This window comes from Juglans regia, chromosome 12, assembly GCF_001411555.2.
Source record: "Juglans regia cultivar Chandler chromosome 12, Walnut 2.0, whole genome shotgun sequence".
Classification (NCBI taxonomy): domain Eukaryota; kingdom Viridiplantae; phylum Streptophyta; class Magnoliopsida; order Fagales; family Juglandaceae; genus Juglans; species Juglans regia.
Window position 1 is genome coordinate 20260719 of NC_049912.1, and position 21534 is coordinate 20282252.

General features: G+C 35.2%; 2 protein-coding genes across 3 annotated transcripts; one reads left to right on the top strand and one right to left on the bottom strand.

Moving 5' to 3' along the window:
* Nucleotides 1–199: 199 nt before the first annotated feature.
* Nucleotides 200–17797, bottom strand: LOC108994775 (phospholipase D zeta 1). Of its 2 annotated transcripts, XM_018970104.2 has the most exons (20): nt 17348–17797; nt 16724–16825; nt 16478–16593; nt 16235–16376; nt 15415–15585; nt 14258–14431; nt 12964–13206; nt 12743–12859; nt 12473–12612; nt 12210–12359; nt 10301–10457; nt 9680–10207; nt 8784–8894; nt 7148–7294; nt 6869–7066; nt 6622–6723; nt 1492–1623; nt 1312–1377; nt 624–685; nt 200–543 (listed from the first exon to the last, which is right to left on the bottom strand). In XM_018970104.2, exons 1-20 carry the CDS (start codon nt 17576–17578, stop codon nt 294–296), a joined length of 3339 nt encoding a protein of 1112 aa, XP_018825649.1. In that variant the 5' UTR covers nt 17579–17797; the 3' UTR covers nt 200–293. The 2 variants fall into 2 exon arrangements, with proteins under 2 accessions (XP_018825649.1, XP_018825650.1); XM_018970105.2 differs by lacking the exon at nt 17348–17797 and having other exon boundaries at nt 16478–16568; nt 16724–16791.
* A 2656-nt stretch (nt 17798–20453) lies between these two features.
* LOC108994820 lies at nt 20454–21291 on the top strand. Its single transcript, XM_018970201.2, has one exon. The coding sequence runs from the start codon at nt 20581–20583 to the stop codon at nt 21106–21108; it is 528 nt and encodes a 175-aa protein (XP_018825746.1). The 5' UTR covers nt 20454–20580; the 3' UTR covers nt 21109–21291.
* Nucleotides 21292–21534: the final 243 nt, after the last annotated feature.

The window sequence follows — 21534 nt, forward strand, 5'->3', positions numbered from 1 at the left end:
TAGGATGTGGAGGGTTGAATATTGACCGAAGAATTTTCAAAAAAAATTGACGCAAGAGACTTCTTTTTATTCGAAGCAGATGTGCATTTATGATATTGTGGCGTATTGATTTCTATACAACAATAATTAGATATTAATACATTTGGTAAAAGATTTACCCACACTCGCTCTCTGATTTGTCATATAAAAGAGTTGAAAATGAATATAAATAATTAGATTAGTATACAACATTGCGATCCTCCCTTCCAAGGGGGGAAAAATGGCAGGGATCTTCACTAATCTGCAAGTTATACCTAATGAAAAACTTGAGAAGACGCATAATACTCACTCTCGTTGAACACAGGTCTTAAATCTTCTTTGCACATGAAATCGAGGGGGAACGAAACGAGGTGCCCCCTCACAGCCGCTAATCTCTCCATGGGATCGGTTTTCTCGACATCTCCATTATGATACGATTCTAACTTCTCTGGGGCTATTCCTAAATCAATAGTAGAATGGCCGAGTCTCTCCTTCGAAAGGGCCATGGTTTGTCTAAGTGCAGCTCTGCAAAAGATTGAAATATAGTTTGTTAAGCAAAGAGAGGAAGGAAAGGGGATAGAGAAAGAATAAGAATTGCATTATACCTTGTATGTATAAGATCGTTAGGTATGCAAGAGAAGACATCTTGATAAATTGCAGTATTTGTCTGTCAAACAAATCACCGATTAATGGTTATTACTTTAAAAAACAAAAGGCATCAGAGAAATCATAAAAACCCCTCAGCCAAACTCTAATGCCGAGGATATGTGTGCGCGCGCGTGCGTGCGCCCCAATTGACCAAATATAATCTGCATGTAAGAGTTTATTACCTTTTTTTTTTCATACTTTATTGCTTTTCTGGTTATTCATATAAACTTGGCACTTCAAATACATTCTAAAACTTTAAAGAACAAATTCTACCTCAGATTAGGATTTCCAACAATTCTTCGACTCAAGTAATTTATAATTTAGAGAGATATATAGGCACAAGATGTAAACCCCATTGAATTTAATGCTGAGTTCCACGTTGCCCACAAACAGTATTTGGTACTATGGGATCCATAGACTGTGTACTCTCTCCCAAATGTAGAAAGTGTTTGGGTAAAAAATTGTAAAGGATCTTAATCCACCTCAACCAGACTCTACTTCGACTCGCATGAGAAGCCCATTAAAGGCCCAGACCATTTCTTCCTACACTCTAGTCAGTGGAAGTATTAACATCCCAAGTTAATATTAGATTTTAGTCCAAGTTTTCTTTAACGTTTTGTATATTATTTCTTGTAGCTTTCTCACCTTTGCAGTTGCCATCCAAATATCCTTGTAAGTTGAATCAGCTACGGGGTCAGTTATTTGATCAATCTAGCAAAATAAATATAGAGGATCGAGATCAGCTAACTTAATATTTTCAAAGAGAGAATGTATTCATTGACTATTGCACTGGAAAAAAAAATGAAAGCAATTAGATTCACCAACCTCTCCTGAGCGAAGGCCAAGATGTTCAGACCACAGTGACAAACGAAGCGTAAGAGAGAATTTTCCAGCCTTCCATGGTTTTCCTCCCATGAATGAATTGACTGCCTCTTTGTCCTCAATAAGAACACCAATCTGAAACAAATATTTGCAACAATCAAGGGGAAGCTAGTTTAGAAGTGATGCACCTAAAGATAAAAAAAAAGTGATACAACAAAAAATACTGATACCAATAGGTAAACATGAGAGAAATTTTCTTAGAGAAATTTTCTTCGAAAATAAGTGAAGGATGGCAGTTTTTTAATCTATTTTGGACACAAGGAAAGCAGTTGGGTACAAGTGTACTTATTAATTTGTTTTATTGATCAAATTACGCAATTGCTTAGCAAGCTATACATACAGGCTTCACAAAATAAATATCTACCTGTTTGGTTAGTGAGGTGAGATCACCTCAGACTACCTCATTACTATTCACTACTTAAGTAAGAGGTAAATTTTATTGATACGAATGAAATATGCATAGCCCGTGTACACAGAATGTATACAAAAGAATATCTAAATACATTTTAGAATCGATAGATTAAGGACAGGAAGTCATGAACATTGTTTCCATTAAGCACAATGGCCGAAAACCAAAGCAATAACGTGTGTACAAAAAAATTCTGAAGCTCCGCCATTGTGCGCTCCCTATCTCCAAAGCACCGCCCATTCCTTTCCAATCAAGTACACCACATACTGCACAATGGAATCATCTTCCACACTACTGCCACTTGAGGAAAATCTTGAATCTCCTTCCAACAAGCCAGTAAATCAACCACCCTCAATTGCATTACCCAAGCGACATCGACTCTTCTTTAGATCTCATCCCACAGCACCATTGTCACCTCACAATGCAATAATAAGTGATCCACTGATTCTCCATGCTTTTTACACAAATAGCACCAATCCATCACAATGAGCCCCCTCTTCCTCAAGTTGTCCGTGGTCAAAATCTTCCCAAGAGCAGCAGTCCATACGAAAAAACCTACTTTGGAAGGCATAACGAGACCTCCAAATATTCTTCCACAGGAAAGGAACATTACCTTGTGATGAATATTTTGTAATACGCCTTGAATGTACACTTCTTGCTGCCCTTGGACCCATCCCCTCCTAATAAATTTCCATAAGCCCATGCCATACCCCCCCCCCCCCCAAACTTCATTGGAGCTCCAGCCCCCCCACTATTCACTACTTTTTTACTACTATTCATTACTTTTTCACTACTATTCACAGATCATCTGAGATTACCTCAACATCCAAACGTAATCTTAATCTAACGGTATGACATGAGTACATTAGTTATAATAACGTTCAAAACATAGAGTAAATACATAAATCCTCGGTCTCTATAGATCTTATTGGTTAACTTTTTTTTTTTTCTCTGTTTTAGCTCCTTTCTCCCGTACAAAGAAGCTCCAAATCTCTGAGCTGCCAAAATCCAGTGACAATCCCCCGTATCTAAAGAAAAATGAAAATTCAGAGGTGGAATACTTTAAAAAAGAAATTCAAAATATTTTTCTTTATAGTTTCTGAAAGAGCAAGGATCTGTGAATGGAAAACTTCATACACCCAGCAACAAAATAAAATGAGTTTTCTCATCCAACTAATTTTCAAGTAGCATATGCTGAAGTTGTTCTCCTACATCTGAGACTTGAAGAATGAGGAGGCTCAGATTTATAGCTTTTTCAGAGAGAGAAAAACTTGCTCCAAACTTAGGCTGGAAGCAAGAAACAAGAAACTATAATCTATATCTATCTTCTACATGCTTTTGGCATGTTGGACAAGCCTGGGTTGTATTTCACAAATCACCGTTGTGTGTAAGATCATTCATATTTGTATTTTTTGGTGCCTATGGCAAGAACAAAATGATCGGACATTTGAAGACAAGGAGCGTTCATTGGAGGAGATTAGATTACTTTTTGTTAGAACTTTTTTCTATGGGCCAAAGCTGTAGATTTCAATGGTCCCGATTTTCATGATTTTCTTGTTTCCATTTTGTCTTCCTAAATAGGTGTTACCTCTTGTATACCCCCTTGTGTACTTGGGCTATGCCTATTCTTATTAATATCTGTATTCTACATAAAAGCTGAAGCATCATCTTTGTAAAACATTGTGCCACCTCAGCATCTTTTTTTATTATTTTTACTTATTTACACCACATTCTCCAATAAAAATTCATTTAAAGTAAAACGAAATAATTAACTAGAATTTGAAAGGTCTTCTCCTATTGAGCCTCATCATGTTTTGAGTTGTTTAAGATTATATTAAAATAATTGAAAGAGTACTGGAATTTGAATGGTCAAAAATAACACTTCATCTTCTTATACAAAGTTACTTACTATTCAAGTCCTCTACTCTTCCTAGTTTAATTAACTTTTACAGTTTCTCTTTTCCTCCTTTCTACAAGATTACTCTCATGTAATTTGCTCATACCAGCCAAACGTGATTTTCTCAGTCATGCCTATGTTTGGTCATTTATGATTAAATTTTTTTTAAGGGAAATCAATATAAAATTCAAAAGGTCCAAAATAGATCACTTCATTCTGCTTGAAGGATCAAATCCTGTTCCACAAGATCTTCTTATCCTACAGTATAAACTATTTGACCCCTCCAGTCCTTCATTCCTATTAAAAAAGATAGAAACACTCTCCCTTTTGGCAAACCAAAACTTGATTCTTTAACAGATCATCTCTCCCGGTTCCAGGGTGTTGGGTTCAACATAGGACATCAGGCCATGTCTTTGGTGCAGAGATCCATCATTCTGCTCATGGTGATGGCTATGGTTCACGCTCCCAATGCATGTGTACAAGGTTTAGGACTCAATTGGCAGGTTGGACCACCGTTGGCAATGCGGACTGAAGTCATGGGCTGCTACTAAGACCTTTTAAGTTGGTGACGTGATCTGTATGCTTTATTCACAATCTAATTGTTTCTAATTTTTAAGACAGTTTTGGATAATTAGTAGTTTTACTTTTGCTTCTAGGATTGTTTAATTCACCATTTACGTGGATATTCATTAATAGATCTAATAATGTCCGAGTTTCACTGCATAATCTGTGGCTCTACTCTTTCTATTCCAGCGTGAGAGAAGAATTTTGTTTTGGGATGGGAAGAAAATACCAAGTATGAAAATTTCGTTATGGTTCCATTCTTTGCAAATGTTCTCAATAAATCTCCAATCTTACTAAGGCCGTGTTTGGATACTTAAGGCTGTGTTTAGATGTTGAGCTGAGTTGAGATGAGTAGAGTTATTTATAAATAGTAGTGAGTTGAAATGATGGAGTAAGTTTTGGGAAGCCCACTTAAAATGAGTTTAAGGTTGTGTTTGGATGTTGAAGTGAGTTGAGTTGAATTGAGTTGAGATGATAAAATATTGTTATAATATTATTTTTTAATATTATTATTATTTTAGGATTTGAAAAAGTTGAATTGTTTATTATATTTTATGTTGGAATTTGAAAAAGTTGTAATAATGAGTTGAGAGATGTTTGTCATCCAAACGAAGCCTAAATGTATTTGGATGTTAAAATGAGTTTAGATATATTTATGATAATTTGAAAAAGGTTGTGGGTCCTACGTGTAAAAAGGTGTTGAGTTGAAAAAGAATGTGAGTCCCACATGTAAAGAAGTTTTGAATTGAGATGAGCCTAGTGGTTTGAGAGTTGAGTATTTGGATATTAGACTCATCTTAAAATTAGACTGAACTGAGTTGATCTCAGTGCAGTCCAACAACCAAACGGGGCCTTAATTCCCGTTTGGATACAGAAACAGTTCATCTCATTTCATCATTACAACTTTCACAAATTACCACACAAAATATAATAAACAATTCAATTTTTTCAAGTCCCAAAATAATAATAATATTAAAAAATAATATTATAACAATATTTTATTCAACTCTCAATTTTTATCTAAAATCATCTCATCTCATCTCACTATCTAAACGGGGACTAACCATCTCATCTCATCTCACTATCCAAACGGGGACTTAGAACATCTCGGTATATTTGTGAATAGTGTAAAATAGTTTGAGTTAAGGTGTTTTATTGGATTTTGAGAAATGAGAAAGAAAAAATTGAATAAAATATAATAAAATAATAATTATTTTTGTTTTAAAATTTGAAAAAGTTGTATTTTTTGTGTTTTGTTTGGGAGTTTGGGAAAGTTATAATGATTAGAAAAAAAAGTTAATTTTAAATTGAAAAGTATTTTGTATTTGAGTGATATTTGGGAAGGAAATATCCTTTTTTTTTTTTTATGAGAAATTTGGGAAGGAAATATCTTTGAGTACTTGAGAATAGTTCACTTGCCAAACGGACGAGGGATGCTTGGGGAATGAGATGAGATGAGAATTTTGTGAATAGTAGTAAGATGGTTTGTGAATAGTAGTGAAATAATTTGAGTTTAAGTATTTTTTAGATTTTGAGAAATGAGAGAAAAAGTTGAATAAAAATATAATAAAATTAAAATATTGTTAAAATATAATTTTTTTTAATATAATTTTTATTTTGAAAAAGTTGTAATGATTAGTTTGAAAATGTTTATGTTTGAGAAGGAAATGAGATAGGATGGGATGAGAATTATTTCCAAACATCCCCCAAGTGTTTTTGGCTGATAGATTCATAACTCTATTTATTACGGATACTGTTATTGCTGGAGGTTGTTCATTTCATGCTCTTGCAGATGATGGTAATGTCTAATTAATTCACTAATAAGTCAAAACATCCTAATTAATTACATATATTATTTTTATTAAATCATTTTAATTTTTTCCATGCATAGCACGGGTCAACGACAAGTTAAATGTAGACTAGAAGTAATATTCAAGATTGCTCTATATCATTGGAATGCTTGATTCTTTAAGGTTCACAGATAGAGCAGCTTCCAGGTTCCTACATATTATAGTTAGTTATGCATTCCCCCAATACCACGAGGAGTTTCTTTTTTTTTTTTTTTTGGGGGGGGGGGGGGGGGGTGGTGCAGAAAGCATGATAGAATTGGGTTGACATGTTCCAGCTTTAGGTTTTTAGGTTTCAGAATTTCTAGGAGAAAAAATGAACAAAACTATGAAGAGACATCAAGCAGGAGTGGTACCTCTGAATCTCTTGAACCAAGCAAACTCCTATCATTAATATTAGCTGATCCAATCAGTGCTATGCAATCATCAGCAATCATAACTTTACTATGCACATACACCTGAAAGGACAAAAGTATGATGGGAATCATGATACATGGCAGGAAAGAGATGCATATAAGCAGGCATTTGCAAATGACTGAGAAGATCTAATAGTATCAACAAAAAGAGCTGAGGTGCAATGTGAGAATTGTTGCAAGAAAATACCTGACTGGAGGCCACAGGACCACCCGCAGAAAGTTTTCCATAAGCTCTAAGGCCATAGAAAGAAATGTAATCATGTGTTTTAGGACCAAGAAGTTCATAGAGATTATGCAATATCGAATTATGTCCTCTGCAAATAGTTCGATATTGCCAATGCATTATGGCTCTCACAGATGCTGCACCTCCATCATCCACACCCCCCTGTTAAAATATCATCCAATTTAGAAATATAACAGATTAACCAATTTCAGATTTGAAGGACATTGAGAAGGGAATTAGAACCTGGAAACCTGGTAGTAGTGGTATAACAATTATAACCCTAAAAAGCTTCTTATCGTTGTATGCTCGCATAATTCGCCGAAATAATGCTTCTAACACACGATTGCGTATTGTCTCATCTCCAGAGAGGCCTGATATAAAAAATTGGTTCTGGGAACAAGTAAAGAATTAATCCAAAAGGCCAAGAAAAAACAATAAAATAAAATTAACGCTCAAAAAATGCCCAAGCATACAGCATCCATAAACTCTGACGGGTAAGAACATTGTCAAGGTCTTTTATCAACATTTACTGAGCCCGTCCAACCATTTGGCTCATGAGCAATAATACCATTCTGCAATTTAACCCCTGATAACAACCTGAATTCTGAGTAAGTTTCCAATGTCTACCTCCAAATCCTATGTGGCTTTCCACTGCTTAGTTTACAGCATCCAACCATCATTAAAACATTGCTCTGGTTTATTGGGAAACAGCCTCACTTGGTTTCCATTTCTTTAAAATGCAAGAAGTTCTACACAGGCTTGTGAATGTGTTTCAGTTTCAGTTTCTTTTTTTACTTATAAAAAAAAAAAAAAAAAAAGTTTCAGTTTCTTTCTGAGTCCCTATCCATTTCAATACTTCCTTCATTTTGAAGGAAGTATTTTAAACTACCCTCGCTTATAAGTACACATGTATTGGACAGGATGGGTAATCATGACCAAAAATGAACAGATATAAGTGGGAATACATCAAGACTGTTTAAAAAGAGAAGGAACGAGATGGTAAAATAATGTCTCGTATTCTAACCCGAAGTACGGCCTAAAAGCGAAAATAGCAACCAGCCCCAGCCCACACAAGAAAACAGAAACAATGAAAACAAGAGAAGATTAATGAGTCATGTGGCTACCACCAAATGGTTAATGATAGTTATTTCAACAGCAGAATTATTTTTAAATCTATTTGTGACCAACTTGGAATAGATACAAACAGGTATGGCTAAATTCACCCTGAGCCGAGCCAAGATGCTTTAAACACATTGGACCAATCATGCATGTAACCCTTAAAAAATAACACAATAGAGGTCCGTTCAAGGGCCTCGTAGGTTACCCCATGAAATTGAATGGTTCAAATTCATACTTTATGCATCATCAATAATAGCTTACAAGTTACATCTTAAATGGGTCATCTTCAAAAAGTCAACCATCCCACCAAATTGGATATGAATACTAACAGGAACTCCTGAAATGTCCTTTTTTCAAGTACTTCTAATATGAGGGTTTTATTCTTAAATTGAGCAATTCAAAGTGTTTTACCTGTGCATCGTTTTTTACGCAATTTTTTTATAAGATCTTTATTAAAAAGCACAAAGGTACTACCAAGTACACAGGTTTTCTCTATGCAAACATAGCTGTTAAGCTTCTTATCAAGAAAAAGCCCCCACATATCTTCTATTCAGGCACAAACTTGCAGTCAATTTCCTTCATAGGAAGAAATATATATATATATTTTTTATAAGTAAATAGGAAGAAATATTTTACAAGCTACAAGTGTTAAATTCTATACAAGTTTTATTTTTACTTTAAAAAAATCAAATTCTATACAATTTAGTATCAAAAAAATTGATTCAGAATGGTAGGGGAACTACATATAGACAAAAATCACCTCAATGTAGATAAAGTGTTCTGCTTTCTCAATTAGAGAGCGATAAGCACCATGAATGCTCTCTTCAGTTTGGCTTGTTCCAGCAGACCACTGGCTGACACTTCTAATGACCTGAAAATAAAGGTAGTAAAAAACATCACTATTCAAACAAGCATTAGTGAGAAAGGAAAAGGATAAAGTTTAAAAATACTCTCATCATTAAAAAAGAAAACACTGATAAAGCTAAAAGAACCCCCCTGAATGAATCAATAAAACCCCCTCCCTCCCTCGGTTGATATTCAGAATATATTTCTCCACAGTGACTGCTCCACTTTGAAAGCTTCCAAATATCCTTATTTCCCAGCTTCAATTATTGACAACCCAAATAGATAAAATGGTTCATTCAAAAAATTATTACTCTTACAAGGGGGAGAAATAAATCAGCATATAAAAACATAGAAAAAGGTACCGCCTCCTTCCCAAGGTGACCATCATAATTGAAAATCACAACATATCAAGAATACTTCAAGCAATGTGCACTGGTCCTTTAAATATCACTTATTTTTGTTTAATTTTTCTTGTAACGATATTCAGGACAAATTAATTTTTTTACTATAGCCAGATGTCTGTATTGTTCAAACTAATACACCAAACAACAACAGACAAATTAGGGAAGTGAAACAAGTAACATTGACCTTTTTCAATAATGACACTCATTATGGGACAGACTATAACAGAAAGGAAGTGACTTTGGGATGGAGAGAGTAAATAATGCACCAGAAATTTAAAAAAAAAAAAAAAAAAAAGAGAGAGAGAATCGGTAAGTCAGTGATACCACTAAAGACATCAGGGCAGGTTGTTGATATTTTTGCAGATGATAATATGACAATTCTGGAAGTTTCAGAGTTAAAGCCCACCTGACAGCGGCATGAAACACGAGGACCAACTTGACCGGATTCATCAGCAAATCCACCCTGATCACCCCGTTCTTGAGTTTCCCACCAATCTAGATCTGAACTTTTCATGCCGGGCTGTGCCACCCTATCTGAAAGCAGTTTCCCATGATGATCCAAGGACTCAAAGTTATCTACAAAGCCCTTCAATGGTGTATCCGGACCTATTGCTTCAGTTTTGGACTTCCGGAAAGAGAAAGAAAGACCACTGCTAACTTTGCTTGGCTGATCGAGATTAGTGAGGTCCAACCTATTTAATTTTGGTTCTCCACTAGGAGCATCAAGCCCATCAGCTTCTTGAGGCAAGAGAAGTGGGATATCTTGTAGTGACGATCTCGCAGAAAAGGAATCCTGTCTTCTAAGGTTGCTATGATTTTGAACATTTTTACTTTCAACCTCCATCACTCTGCTTTTTCCCATGTAATGTGGAATAACCATGTGTTGTTGAGGCATTAGTAGTGGGATTGCTTGCTCATTTGGAGCTTTATTTCTCTGAAGAAATGCATACTCAAGTTAACATTGTAATGTTATAACAATCTTGACAATACAACCTATATCATAAGACTACTGTAATGAAAGAGTGACCTTTGCATAGTTCCAGCGCTGAACAAAGTGCCTAGCAATGTCACGACATGATGGTCCCCAAAGAGCGCAATGAACATCATGCCAAGGCATACGAGGATATTTTCCACGATCCACCTCATCTTTCATAGTGTCTTCCCATGAATTTGGTTCAGATTCCCTTATTAAATGAAAAAAAGCATCATTAAAAATATCAATAAAAGGAAGAGTACTGCTCCAACCAACTAGCAATTAGTTAAAGAACGGTTCTCACTGCACACTAAATATAAACCTCCTAGCCAGTGATTTTTAAAGCAGAACCAGCCAACTACTACCACAAGAAAATATATTAAATGAAAAGTTGACCTAAGAGCGATGTAGGAGATGTTGAACCTCCACAAACAATTGTTCCATTGCAGGGACTCTCTGAATGGGAGGATGGGATTAGTTTCTAGGAGGAAATGGGGACGCCAATGGGCTTGCAGTGGGCTACTAGAGACGGGGAGCCTGTACCACTTAACTGTCTATTACCTACCCAGTCTAGTGTTTCTGATTGGGTTCTACACAAGGTAAAGAAAATTCAATGTTGCGTGGGAATGGAGTGAGGGATTTGAAGAACAATTCATGGCATTGCTCACTGCCATTGAAGTGGGCCATAACCAGCTTAAAAAATCTGGGTCCAAAAAAAAGAGGGAGCTAAAAAGATTAACATGGTCTCTTAACTATGAGGGCAGCTCTAGTCGCAAAAGATCCAAATATGATATGGGATCGGAAGCCCTATAGAAGTTGGTGATTGATTGCAAATATGGAGGGGGGGGGTGTGTGTGTGTTGGGGGGGGGGACTAGAGAGGTAAGTGGAGCTTATGGGGTGGGAGTGAGGAAACACATTAGACGAGGGTGGGAGATTTTTACTTATCACACTAGACTTGTGTTGGGAGATGGCTCTAGAATAAAATTATAGAGCGACCTTGGTGTGGGAATAATGCCTTAAAGGAATCCTTCCCTTCAGTTTTCCATGTTGCAAGTGAGAAATAAGCTTCAGTGGCTAATCTAATGGTGATATCTAGGGACTATGTCCAATGGAACATTAACTTTAACAGGGCGGCCCAAGACTGGGAAGTTGGTAGCTTTAAGGAATTTTTTAATTTCTTGTATTCCGTGTTGCAACTGAGCACTCCAGGTGTTGACTCACTATGGTGGGTACCCGCAGGTAAAGGCACATTCTCGATTCGGTCTTTGTCTCTCACACAGTCGCAGAACAATCAATTTCCATGGAAAAAGATTTGGCGAAACAAGGCACCTCCTAAAGTGGCACTTTTGCTTGGACATCTTTTGGTAAGATTTTGACGACGAATAACTTGCGGAAGCGCGTGGTGATCATAATAAATTGGTGTTGCATGTGTAAGAAAACTGGTGAGACCGTGGATCATCTCTTACTGCACTGTGAGCTTGCTAGAGCGCTATGGGATAAAATTTTTCACAGAATTGAGGAACTTAGATCTCTTTTTATTAGAACTCTATTTCTATGGGCCTTAGCTGTAGATTTTAATGGCCGTGATGTTCATGACTTTCTTGTATACTCTATTTCTTCCTAGATAGGTGCTATCTCTTGTATACCATCTTGTGTACTTGGGTTATGCCGATTATTATTAATACAATCGTTTACTTATAAAAAATAAAAAAAAGTATCCAGTTCACCATGGTTTAATTAAGAAACATATCAACTGTCCCTACAAAAGAGCAATATATGAACATTAAAGAGTCCCTTCAGTATACCATGAATGCTACAATCTATCAACAAAATGATTACCAAACTTCGACGAAGGTATCTCAATCACTAAAGACATAATAGGAAATCAATTCATTACTAGCGTCTAACAACTTCCCATTCAACAATCCAACATAGGATCTGGTGAATGAACAGGAGACTTACCTTGGGTTATAGTAGTCCTTTCCAGGCCATATCAAAGGAGGGCAATCGCCCACTTTGTGTTCATATGTGTCATAACGACCAAAGCATAAATCCAGTCCTCCGATGAAGCATATTTGATAATCTATAATGACAAGCTTTTCATGGTGGGACCTATATATATCGGGAAACTAAAATCAGAAAATGCAAAACGTTCACTATAGTTGGGTACTATAAATACGCAGTAGAATCTACAAAACCCATGAAAAGTTGCAATTATTGCATACCATAAGTAAACACCAGAAGAGAAGTGGTCAGGATAACGTAGTACCCTCACATTCTCATGGATGCTAAGAAGCTTTCTCTTGCTATAGTCGCTATTGATTTTCAAAGCAAGGGCAACCTCTTTGTAGAGAAGAATATAAATCTGCATTTGTAAGATACATTAAAGTCAACACTAACTGAAGAAACTGAGGATAAGAGAAAGCATAACATTACAGAATCCGATATGATCAGTTGAAGAAAAGCTATACAATAGTTAATGATTTTATGGTTACCTGAACCCCTTGCTTAGCTTTTGCTTCCAGCAAATCATCGAGCCTGGATGAGACATGAGCATCAAAAGGACGTCGTAGATACAGTTCTGGGCACAACCACCAGCCACAAATAAATATCTGCATGAAACTTCCAATCAACCAACAGAAACTTAACACCAAACATTAAGATAATCAATTAAACTACAACTGAATATTGTGTGTTAAAACTGAAAGGAACAGACCTCGGATTTTGCATCCTCAATAGAAGAAGCAATAGCTTCAAATGCAGCTCGACCATCTACAAACCATTGAGCCTGACTACCATCTTCAGTCAAACCCCTTGGAGGAGCAAAAGAGCCAAAGCGGTGAGGGTGACACCAGCCTTCAGGAGGCCTTAGTCCAGCATCATTGACTGCAGCAACCCAATCTTTAACTTTAGCACTACTCTTAGCTCTTATCCTAATGCTCCTATTTCCACAAGTCACCTGCCCAAATATTTGTTAAAAAATATATGCTCTAGATATTTTCACCAGACAGATAAAATCATCCACCAAGCGATCATCAAAACCAAAGAAGTAAATTAAAAGGCAAGCCCTTGCAGGAACAACAAAAATCTACCCAACTGCCATTACCATGTGTCACATTCTTTGCTGGAGCAGTGCAGTCCAATGTCAAGATTCAATATAAAGAGTGGTGAATTTTAGCAGTGTACAAAGAAAAATTATCAACCATGCGCACTTCAAATCTAAGTAAAATCTCAACCCCTCATAAAAAAAGGTTCCTAAGGCTTTGAAATAAATAAAATATAAGAATCAAAGTATTTACATGCTAGGAGTCAAATTGTTGCCTCTCACAACTTCTAAGCTCAAACTACAGCCTAACTTTATAGAACTCACTTTTCTTTTTTAACCTTTCTCCTCCAAGGCAGAGTAAACCCCTGCAGAGTAAACTCTGGTCCCGTGCAACGCACCCTCGAAAGTTTTCCTACACAAAACTGGTTAAATCGCTGGCTTTTCACCAGGGAGTGTGGCCTCAAAAGGATTGTTTGCACCCATGAGATGTTGAACCTTGGACCTTGAAGGGAGTGATACCCCAAGACCAAGGCCTCCACCACTTGAGCCAACCCCTTGGGGTTCTTTCTCCTCTTTATTTTTCCTCCAGAGATTTTGAAAACCCAAATCGTCATTAGTTGACTCCCCCCCACCCACAGATATTGGGCAATTATAGGAATAGATCCCAGGGGGTGGGCACAAAAATAATCATGAATAGGATTCAAACTTTAAAAAAAAAAAAAAATGCTTCGTGCAGCACCTGAATACTGACCTAGAAGAGCCTAAGTGCTTGGTATTAACTGTATGGTGGATAGATACACATATTTTCACGACATAAAACCATTATGCCTAGCCTCCATATAAAGCAATATATTAGTAAGTCCTAAAGTTCTAATTATTTAGAAAAACCAAAGTCCAAAGTCAACTTTTAAGACTTTTAGCCAGGAACAAGGGTAAATCATCACTAAGACCTGTTGGTGCTTACCTTAAAAGCATGGCGTAAGGGATTCTGTTCCTTTATTTCTTTTGCTAGCGATACTTGACCCTCTCCATTCCCATCTGAGGCAGGTAGTACATCAAAGACAATTATATCTAGGGGTTGGGTATCAAAAGGATCCTCCAGCAATGCCAAGAATCCAGGTTTTAGCACAGCCCAAACCTACACATAATTAAATAGAGAATAAAAAAGAAACACGGGGTGAGCTAGAGAAAATTGTCTTAGAGATTTTCAAAAACAATGACAAAGTACAGTACATCTTATGCCATATGCCGTGAAATATTTCATATATTTCTAAATTGAGAGTCAAGTAAAAGATTGAAAAGCCAAAAATATTAAACAACATTTAAAAAAGAAAATTTCTATTCATCATCATCACACCACACCACATATAATTTTTTATTTTTTATTTTTTCTCTTCCCAAATATGTGGTGTATAGATGATGAGTAGAAGAATTCAATTAGTTTAAGAAGAATAAAACAAATAAATAAATAAATAAATAAAAATAAGTGTGGTGTGTGGTGATAATGTGTAACAAAGCTCTTTAAAAAATATGAGGACCAATTGTATTTTAAGGCAAATAGTACATTGAGCACCAAATGAAGTATGACCTGGAGGAAAGAGAAAAAAGAGAGACTAGAAGTTTCAATAATGATCCTACTGTTATAACGATTAGAAAGTTTGAGTACAGGGTAGTGGGATGCATCCAGGACTAGACAAATATGATACAAACCCTAGATCCATACACACGGTTTCATTATAACTTTTTCACTGCATGCTTTTTATCATGCAGTGAGCTGTAATCGAGTTTATTTATTATGACCGGAACTTTTCCAAAACTGGTAGATGCCAGATCATATTGTCATAACTAAGAGTTAAGTACTGTATTTCATTTCCTTGGGATGCCTGCCAAGTGGCACCCATGATATGTGAGCTACATGCTACTACATATGAGATGTTTGCTTCTACCAAATCAATTCATTTTATGGTCTTATTTGGTAGAACACAAATGCAAGGTGCAAGGAAAAGGAATGTTAACATTCTTTGTTCCTTGTAGAACACAAATCCACACATGTATGTTCCATCAAAACAGAGCACAACCAAGCAAAATCCAGTCCAACTTTCAGAAACAGGATACCATTACCTTTTGCCAATTGTCATTGCAACAATTGAACCAATGACAAGGACAACATTTCCTCTCATCGTCGCCCTTTAAAATTTTTGGTAGATGCTTCACCATCACATAATCTTCCTTCAGCTTAGGACCATATTCTGGAGAGAATGATAACTTTGAAACCTCCAGAAACCTGCAAACCTGCAGTACATCATAAACCATTGTCAAAGACTAGGAAATAATTAACATTGTACTGGTAAAAGATGTACAAGAATTAAATTCATAACAATGTACCAGCTGAGAATTGTTGACGAGTGTAACCAACTAAGAGCCAACACATTCTTACTCAGAAAAGTAAACCATGCGATTGCTTGGCTTAATCAAAAATGTTATAAGATTCGCAGAGAATCAAAATGTCATGCAACTTAGCCAAAAATTCATGCACCAAAATCCACTTCACAATCATGAAAACCATTCCAAAAAAATATCAACTATAAGCAATTATCACCCACAAAGATAGGTCAAGACCAGATTAGTTCCAAGGTATGACTGGGCCTTCCATCAACTATTGCTAATATGATAAAAGTGCCCCCATTGATCAACTGCACTAAACGATTTGCTTCTCATGATTAATCATGTAGAATACCCAGAATATTCCCTTGAATCTTTTCACAATAACCTAACTCCCAAATTCATACACGCTGCCTTTAGCATTGGATTGATAATTAATCAAATCACATGGAAGCAAGGAAAAAAAAGACTTGCATAATACTGCTATGCTTGATTGTATTAAGAGGCTTGATAGCATGAGCAAGGCTTGGAATTAAAGTAACGCATGCACCAAGCATACCTCTCGGGAGTTGACGATATCAAGGTTCCCAAGAAAGTGATTTAAATACCCCTGCATTGCAACCTTTCCTCTATCTGATATGGACTGTTGCCTTCCCAGGGCTGGTGTAATAATCGGCAGAGCAGCACTAGATGGAACATCTCTGGACAAGAAAAAACACACCTGTAAGAGCTATTACAATTATGAGCCCAACCAAAAAATAACTGCTTCAATTGAAATGCATGTTGGGGGTTTACTGGTCACCTGTTTTTGGAACTTTCATCATGATTTAGGGGAATGGCCTCATCATCATGTTCATCATCATCTTGCACCATGGCTGCTTGATCTACTATTCCTAGATTTTGAAGCCATTCTTTAACCTTTAATATAGTGTTCCAATAAAAACTACATCAAAACCCCAGACCTTCCCAAACAATAATTCATAAAAAAAAAAATCAAAAGAACATCAAAAACGAGTTGCCACAGGTTTGCAATTCATGTTACACGCACCTGCTCCTGCTTCTCATGAATTTCCTCGATGAAGACACGTTTCTTCAAATTGAAGTGCAAATAGAAAACATGTGAAGCCTTCTTTACTAGGCGCCACTTGAACTAGTAAATAATAGCACGGAATTAGCGCACCGAAAAACTAAACCGTAAAAATAGATGCTCAACAAAGAAAATTTCTGCCAGATTTGCAAGTATTCTGATAGAATGTATTCAAGAGGTGCAAGTACTTTTTTAATTTATATAAGTGAAAAGAACTCTATCGGTAACAGGGATAAGTACAATCAGCTTAGATCCGCAAGATCAAAACACATAACCAATAGAAGGCACATAAAAGAGCAAAAATGATTTGCCCGAGCCAGATTTGGAATTCAATACTAAGCGTAGCAGGCAAGAAAAACAAAAGGATGGCCTAAGCCCATGCATAGACTATTAAAATGAGATCCATAAAATATCATCTTTCCTTTTCTTCGGTTATCTCTAAATCCAAACACATGCAAAATGTAATCGAATTTATTTATTACGACCGAAAATTTTCAAAAAAGAATACAAAGTACGATCTGAGCTAATAGGTTAAGAAAATTGAAGCATTTGAGTGAGAATAGAAGAAATAGAGAAAGCAGGCACCTGTTTGTATTGGAACTCGATGGTATAAGTGAGGAGCACGGGGCTGATATCGCCGGCGTCGGGGCGAGAGACGGAGACGATGGTGGCCTCTGGCAAATCGTCGAAAATCCGAGTGAAATCGGCGGAGCTTTGACGGAATGAGTAGAAGGACGGCGTTAAAGACGGCGACGGGTCTGATTGCATTTGTACGTACCGGGTCCCGGAACCGGTCATTAACTGTTCCGAAGCCATTTTTTATTTATTCAATCGCGAAGAAAAAGGCTCTCTGATTTCAACCACTTTTTGATCCGAAAGAAAATGGAAAGTGGTATTGAATTATGGAAGAATAAACAAAAAGAACAAATCTTATGGAGGGATGGCTGGTTTTGAACGTCTTCGATCAAAGTCAGAGAGAGAGAGAGTGGCGAGGTTCGTTTTTGGCGACAAAATACTCCTCCACGGCACCACGCGATGAAACGACAATTCTGGAAAGTTTTTTTTGATTCGTGCGGTTCTTATAATAGAGTCTGGATAGTCCCCATTTCAAATGAAAGCCAGGTGGGTCACCTTTTTTAATACAATTCATGCTTTCAATTTAGACAATTATTATTTTATTTAAAATAGAATTTTAAAAAAAGATTTTATTTTTAATCTCAATAGAAGTATTAAGTATATTTATAATTTTATATACAACATTATTCGTATTAAATAAAAGATTTATTTTATCAATTTTTTTTAAAAAAAATTTAAATTTTAAATTTTATAATTTTTAATGTATCCATAATTGACAATACATATTGTTACGTGAATAAAAATTATAAATACAAATAATATTTTTTTTATTGTTAAAATAATTTCTATTTTTCACTACTAATTTTATTATTTGCTGATTATATTTGACTCAAAATTATAAACAGGCTATTTTTATCACAAACTAATAAACACGTGACACTTGTCTAAAACTCACAACATCATTTTCAAAAAATAGAAAGTATAAATAATAAAATCTATATTAAAAATAAATAAATAAATGAGGTAGTGAAAGCTAAAACATTGCTAAAGTACAGGTAACCAAATATTAAGAATACAATACAAATAATGTTAAAGTATAAATAATGAAATGTTAAGAATACAAAACAAATAATCAAATCTATTTTATATGATATCATAGGAGAAATCTTGAATTTGAACATTAAATCTATTTTCTATTATATTTAATTAAATATTTTATGTATTGAGTCTATTCATTAAAGAAAAGTTTAGTTCACACGTAAGGAATAATTTTAATATTATAAATCAAATAATTAAATTTACGTATTTGTGATACAGTCCGTCAATTAAGCAATATTCATAAATTATTGTGCTGCTATTTATAGATAATCTAAAATATTTTTTAACATCCAAACATACATTTTCAATAGCGATGATTTCAGGAACGAATAGTGATATATACATATAAAACATATTTCATAATATATTTTATAATATGTATTTTAAAATGATAATATTTTTATAAAATAATATTTAATTATATAAAGTATTTAAAAAAAATAGTATTCATTTTAAAATATAATTATATAATATGTTATAAAAAGTGACATTTTTCTTGACCAAAACCGTAAGCAATGAATAAGCCAAAAAGAGGTGGGCTATGGCGAGCGATAGCACGCCTCTCTAATTGCATCGGAGAGAATGATGACCAGGCTGCTATTTAGGCAGGGAGTAGAATAAGATACTAAATTTTTATTTCATCTCATTATTATATATTTTTTAAATTTTTATATAAAATATAATAAATAATTTTTTTTTAATTTTAATTTATTTTTTTCAAATCTTAAAATAATAATAATATTAAAATATAATATTTTAAACTCTCAAACAAAACAAAAAATTTTCGTCCCACCCCAAACCTGGCCGTAAAAGTTGACTTTCCAATCACAACACACCGACTGCACCACGATTAATTATACATTTCTATTTAATAAAACATAATACATTTCTAATTCCAACAATTCATTATATTTATATAAAAAAAATTTACACATTATTCTCACATTATATATTACGTATAATTTTTTTTTATTATTATGTATGATATATGAATGATGAATAGAATAACTTAATTAGTTTAAAAAAATAAAAATAAAATAAAATAAAATTTTAAAAAAATATATAATATGTGATGTGTGAGAATGATAAATAGTAAAACTATTTCATATAAATATGTAAAATGTAATATCTTGTACTTTTATCCTACTTTTATCTTATTGTATTGAGGTTTCAACCATAATTGTGAATTTCGTACTGTACCGATCGGTACGATCGAAATTTTTCATATCGACTGGCCCGGTACCAGACGTACCGGTCCCAATTTCGGCCAGTGTTTTTTTTTTCATTTTTTCAAATTATAAACTTATTTTGTAACGCTTAATTTAGACTAGACTATTTATAATTTATATATAATTTATTTATATATAGACTATTATTTTAGAATATAATTTTTATATATAATTTATTTATATATCAACTATTTTGAAATATTATTCTGAAACGCTATTTCGAAATGATACCGATATTAAAATATTTCGTTCCAGTACCTTAACCGATACAACATCCGGTATGGTATTCAAAACATTGATTTCAACTATTCGTAATAACAAACACGTGAGTATAGTTTATGGCATATGTAAAATATGTTCCCTTTTTGCGAGATGCAATGTGGTGTCTATATTCCTTCTGTCCTATTAAAATAATGTCATAATAATTAAAACTGATCGTTATGACATTATTTAATAGGATGTGAGTATGACATGTCTATATTTTAGAATTATTTAATATTAATTTTTTATTATTAAAAGAAAATTGTATTTATAATTTTTTTTTAATCACTCAACCCACAATCGTAGTTCTATGATAACGAAAAAAATAATGTATTTTTAATTTTTTTATAATTATAAGCATCAATTAATTTAATGAGATTAAGCGATCGTCAAAGTACTCGATAATTAATTTCAATGGATGAGCGTTCCGGTTCGTTGACTAGTTTAATATTGGACTCCTGAACCGTTCAGGCTGAACCGGCTGATTTCTGAATAACACGTTGCCGTTTGCAATTGTCTTCCCGACGTGGCTTTTCCCACTTTAATAATGTTCCCTCACTTTCTCGGGAAAAGAAATTTCTGAACCCGTAGTTATTCTCTTCTCTTTCCCAATTGATTCCCGGATTAATTTTGAGGTAGTTACAGTTTACAATTATGGACATCTCTCTCATCGTCGATACGGTAAATGTGGCCACCACGCAAGGCCTAGGGTTCGCCAAATTCCTTCTTCGTCGCCACTGCGTCGCTTCCTACAACAACAACCACCTGTCGATCTCCGCCGTGATTTTCGCGGTTGACGCTATAGCTCCCCCGACGGTCAGATCCAATTACTCTCGAACCGCTCGTCGGACACTCCTCCGGAAAAAGCGCCGCACGAGGCGGAAATCCTCCAGCGGCGGCGACTCCAAGGACGGCGAGGACAAGGGTTTTTTCGGCGACGGTGGCGATGGTCCATTCGGTGGAGGCGGTGGCAGGGGATGGAATTTTGACGGTTTTGGAGGGCATAATTGGGATGGATCGTCCTCCGATCCCGCTTTCAACTTCGTTTACGAGGTCATCTACTGGATTGTGTTATCGAATTGCGTGCACTTCGCTTTCAAGAAGATCGTTCGGATTGTGGGGAATGGGATTGGAGACGCTGAGAGAGAAAAGGTACCGATGAGGTTGACATCGGTCTGCTGATACGGTATCGTTTATAAATAGGTGAGAGAATCGGGAGTAATTCCTGTATTTGATTGGGGGGAGGGATACTGAACTTTCTGTCAATCTGTGTATATATTGTACATAATCTTATTGTCCCTATAATTTGGTCAATAATAGCAAATGGTATAACTAAATTTGAGAAAAAAATCTCCCTTAATTGATCATTCACCTTGTATTGTTCCATGAAATTGATTGTGTTTATGGCTTTTTTATTCGTGAAAAAGCAGTTGACGTGTGAACATTGTGATGTTAGTCTGTGGCAATCGAGAGATGGATAGATACTGCATACTACACAAGGAAATTAAGTAAGAAATTTTGAGAGTTGTGAGGTAATTGAGAGATGGGTAGATGGAGAGTGATGGTCTTCGCATGGTGACTGGGTTACAAGTCTTGGTTGTTTGGCGA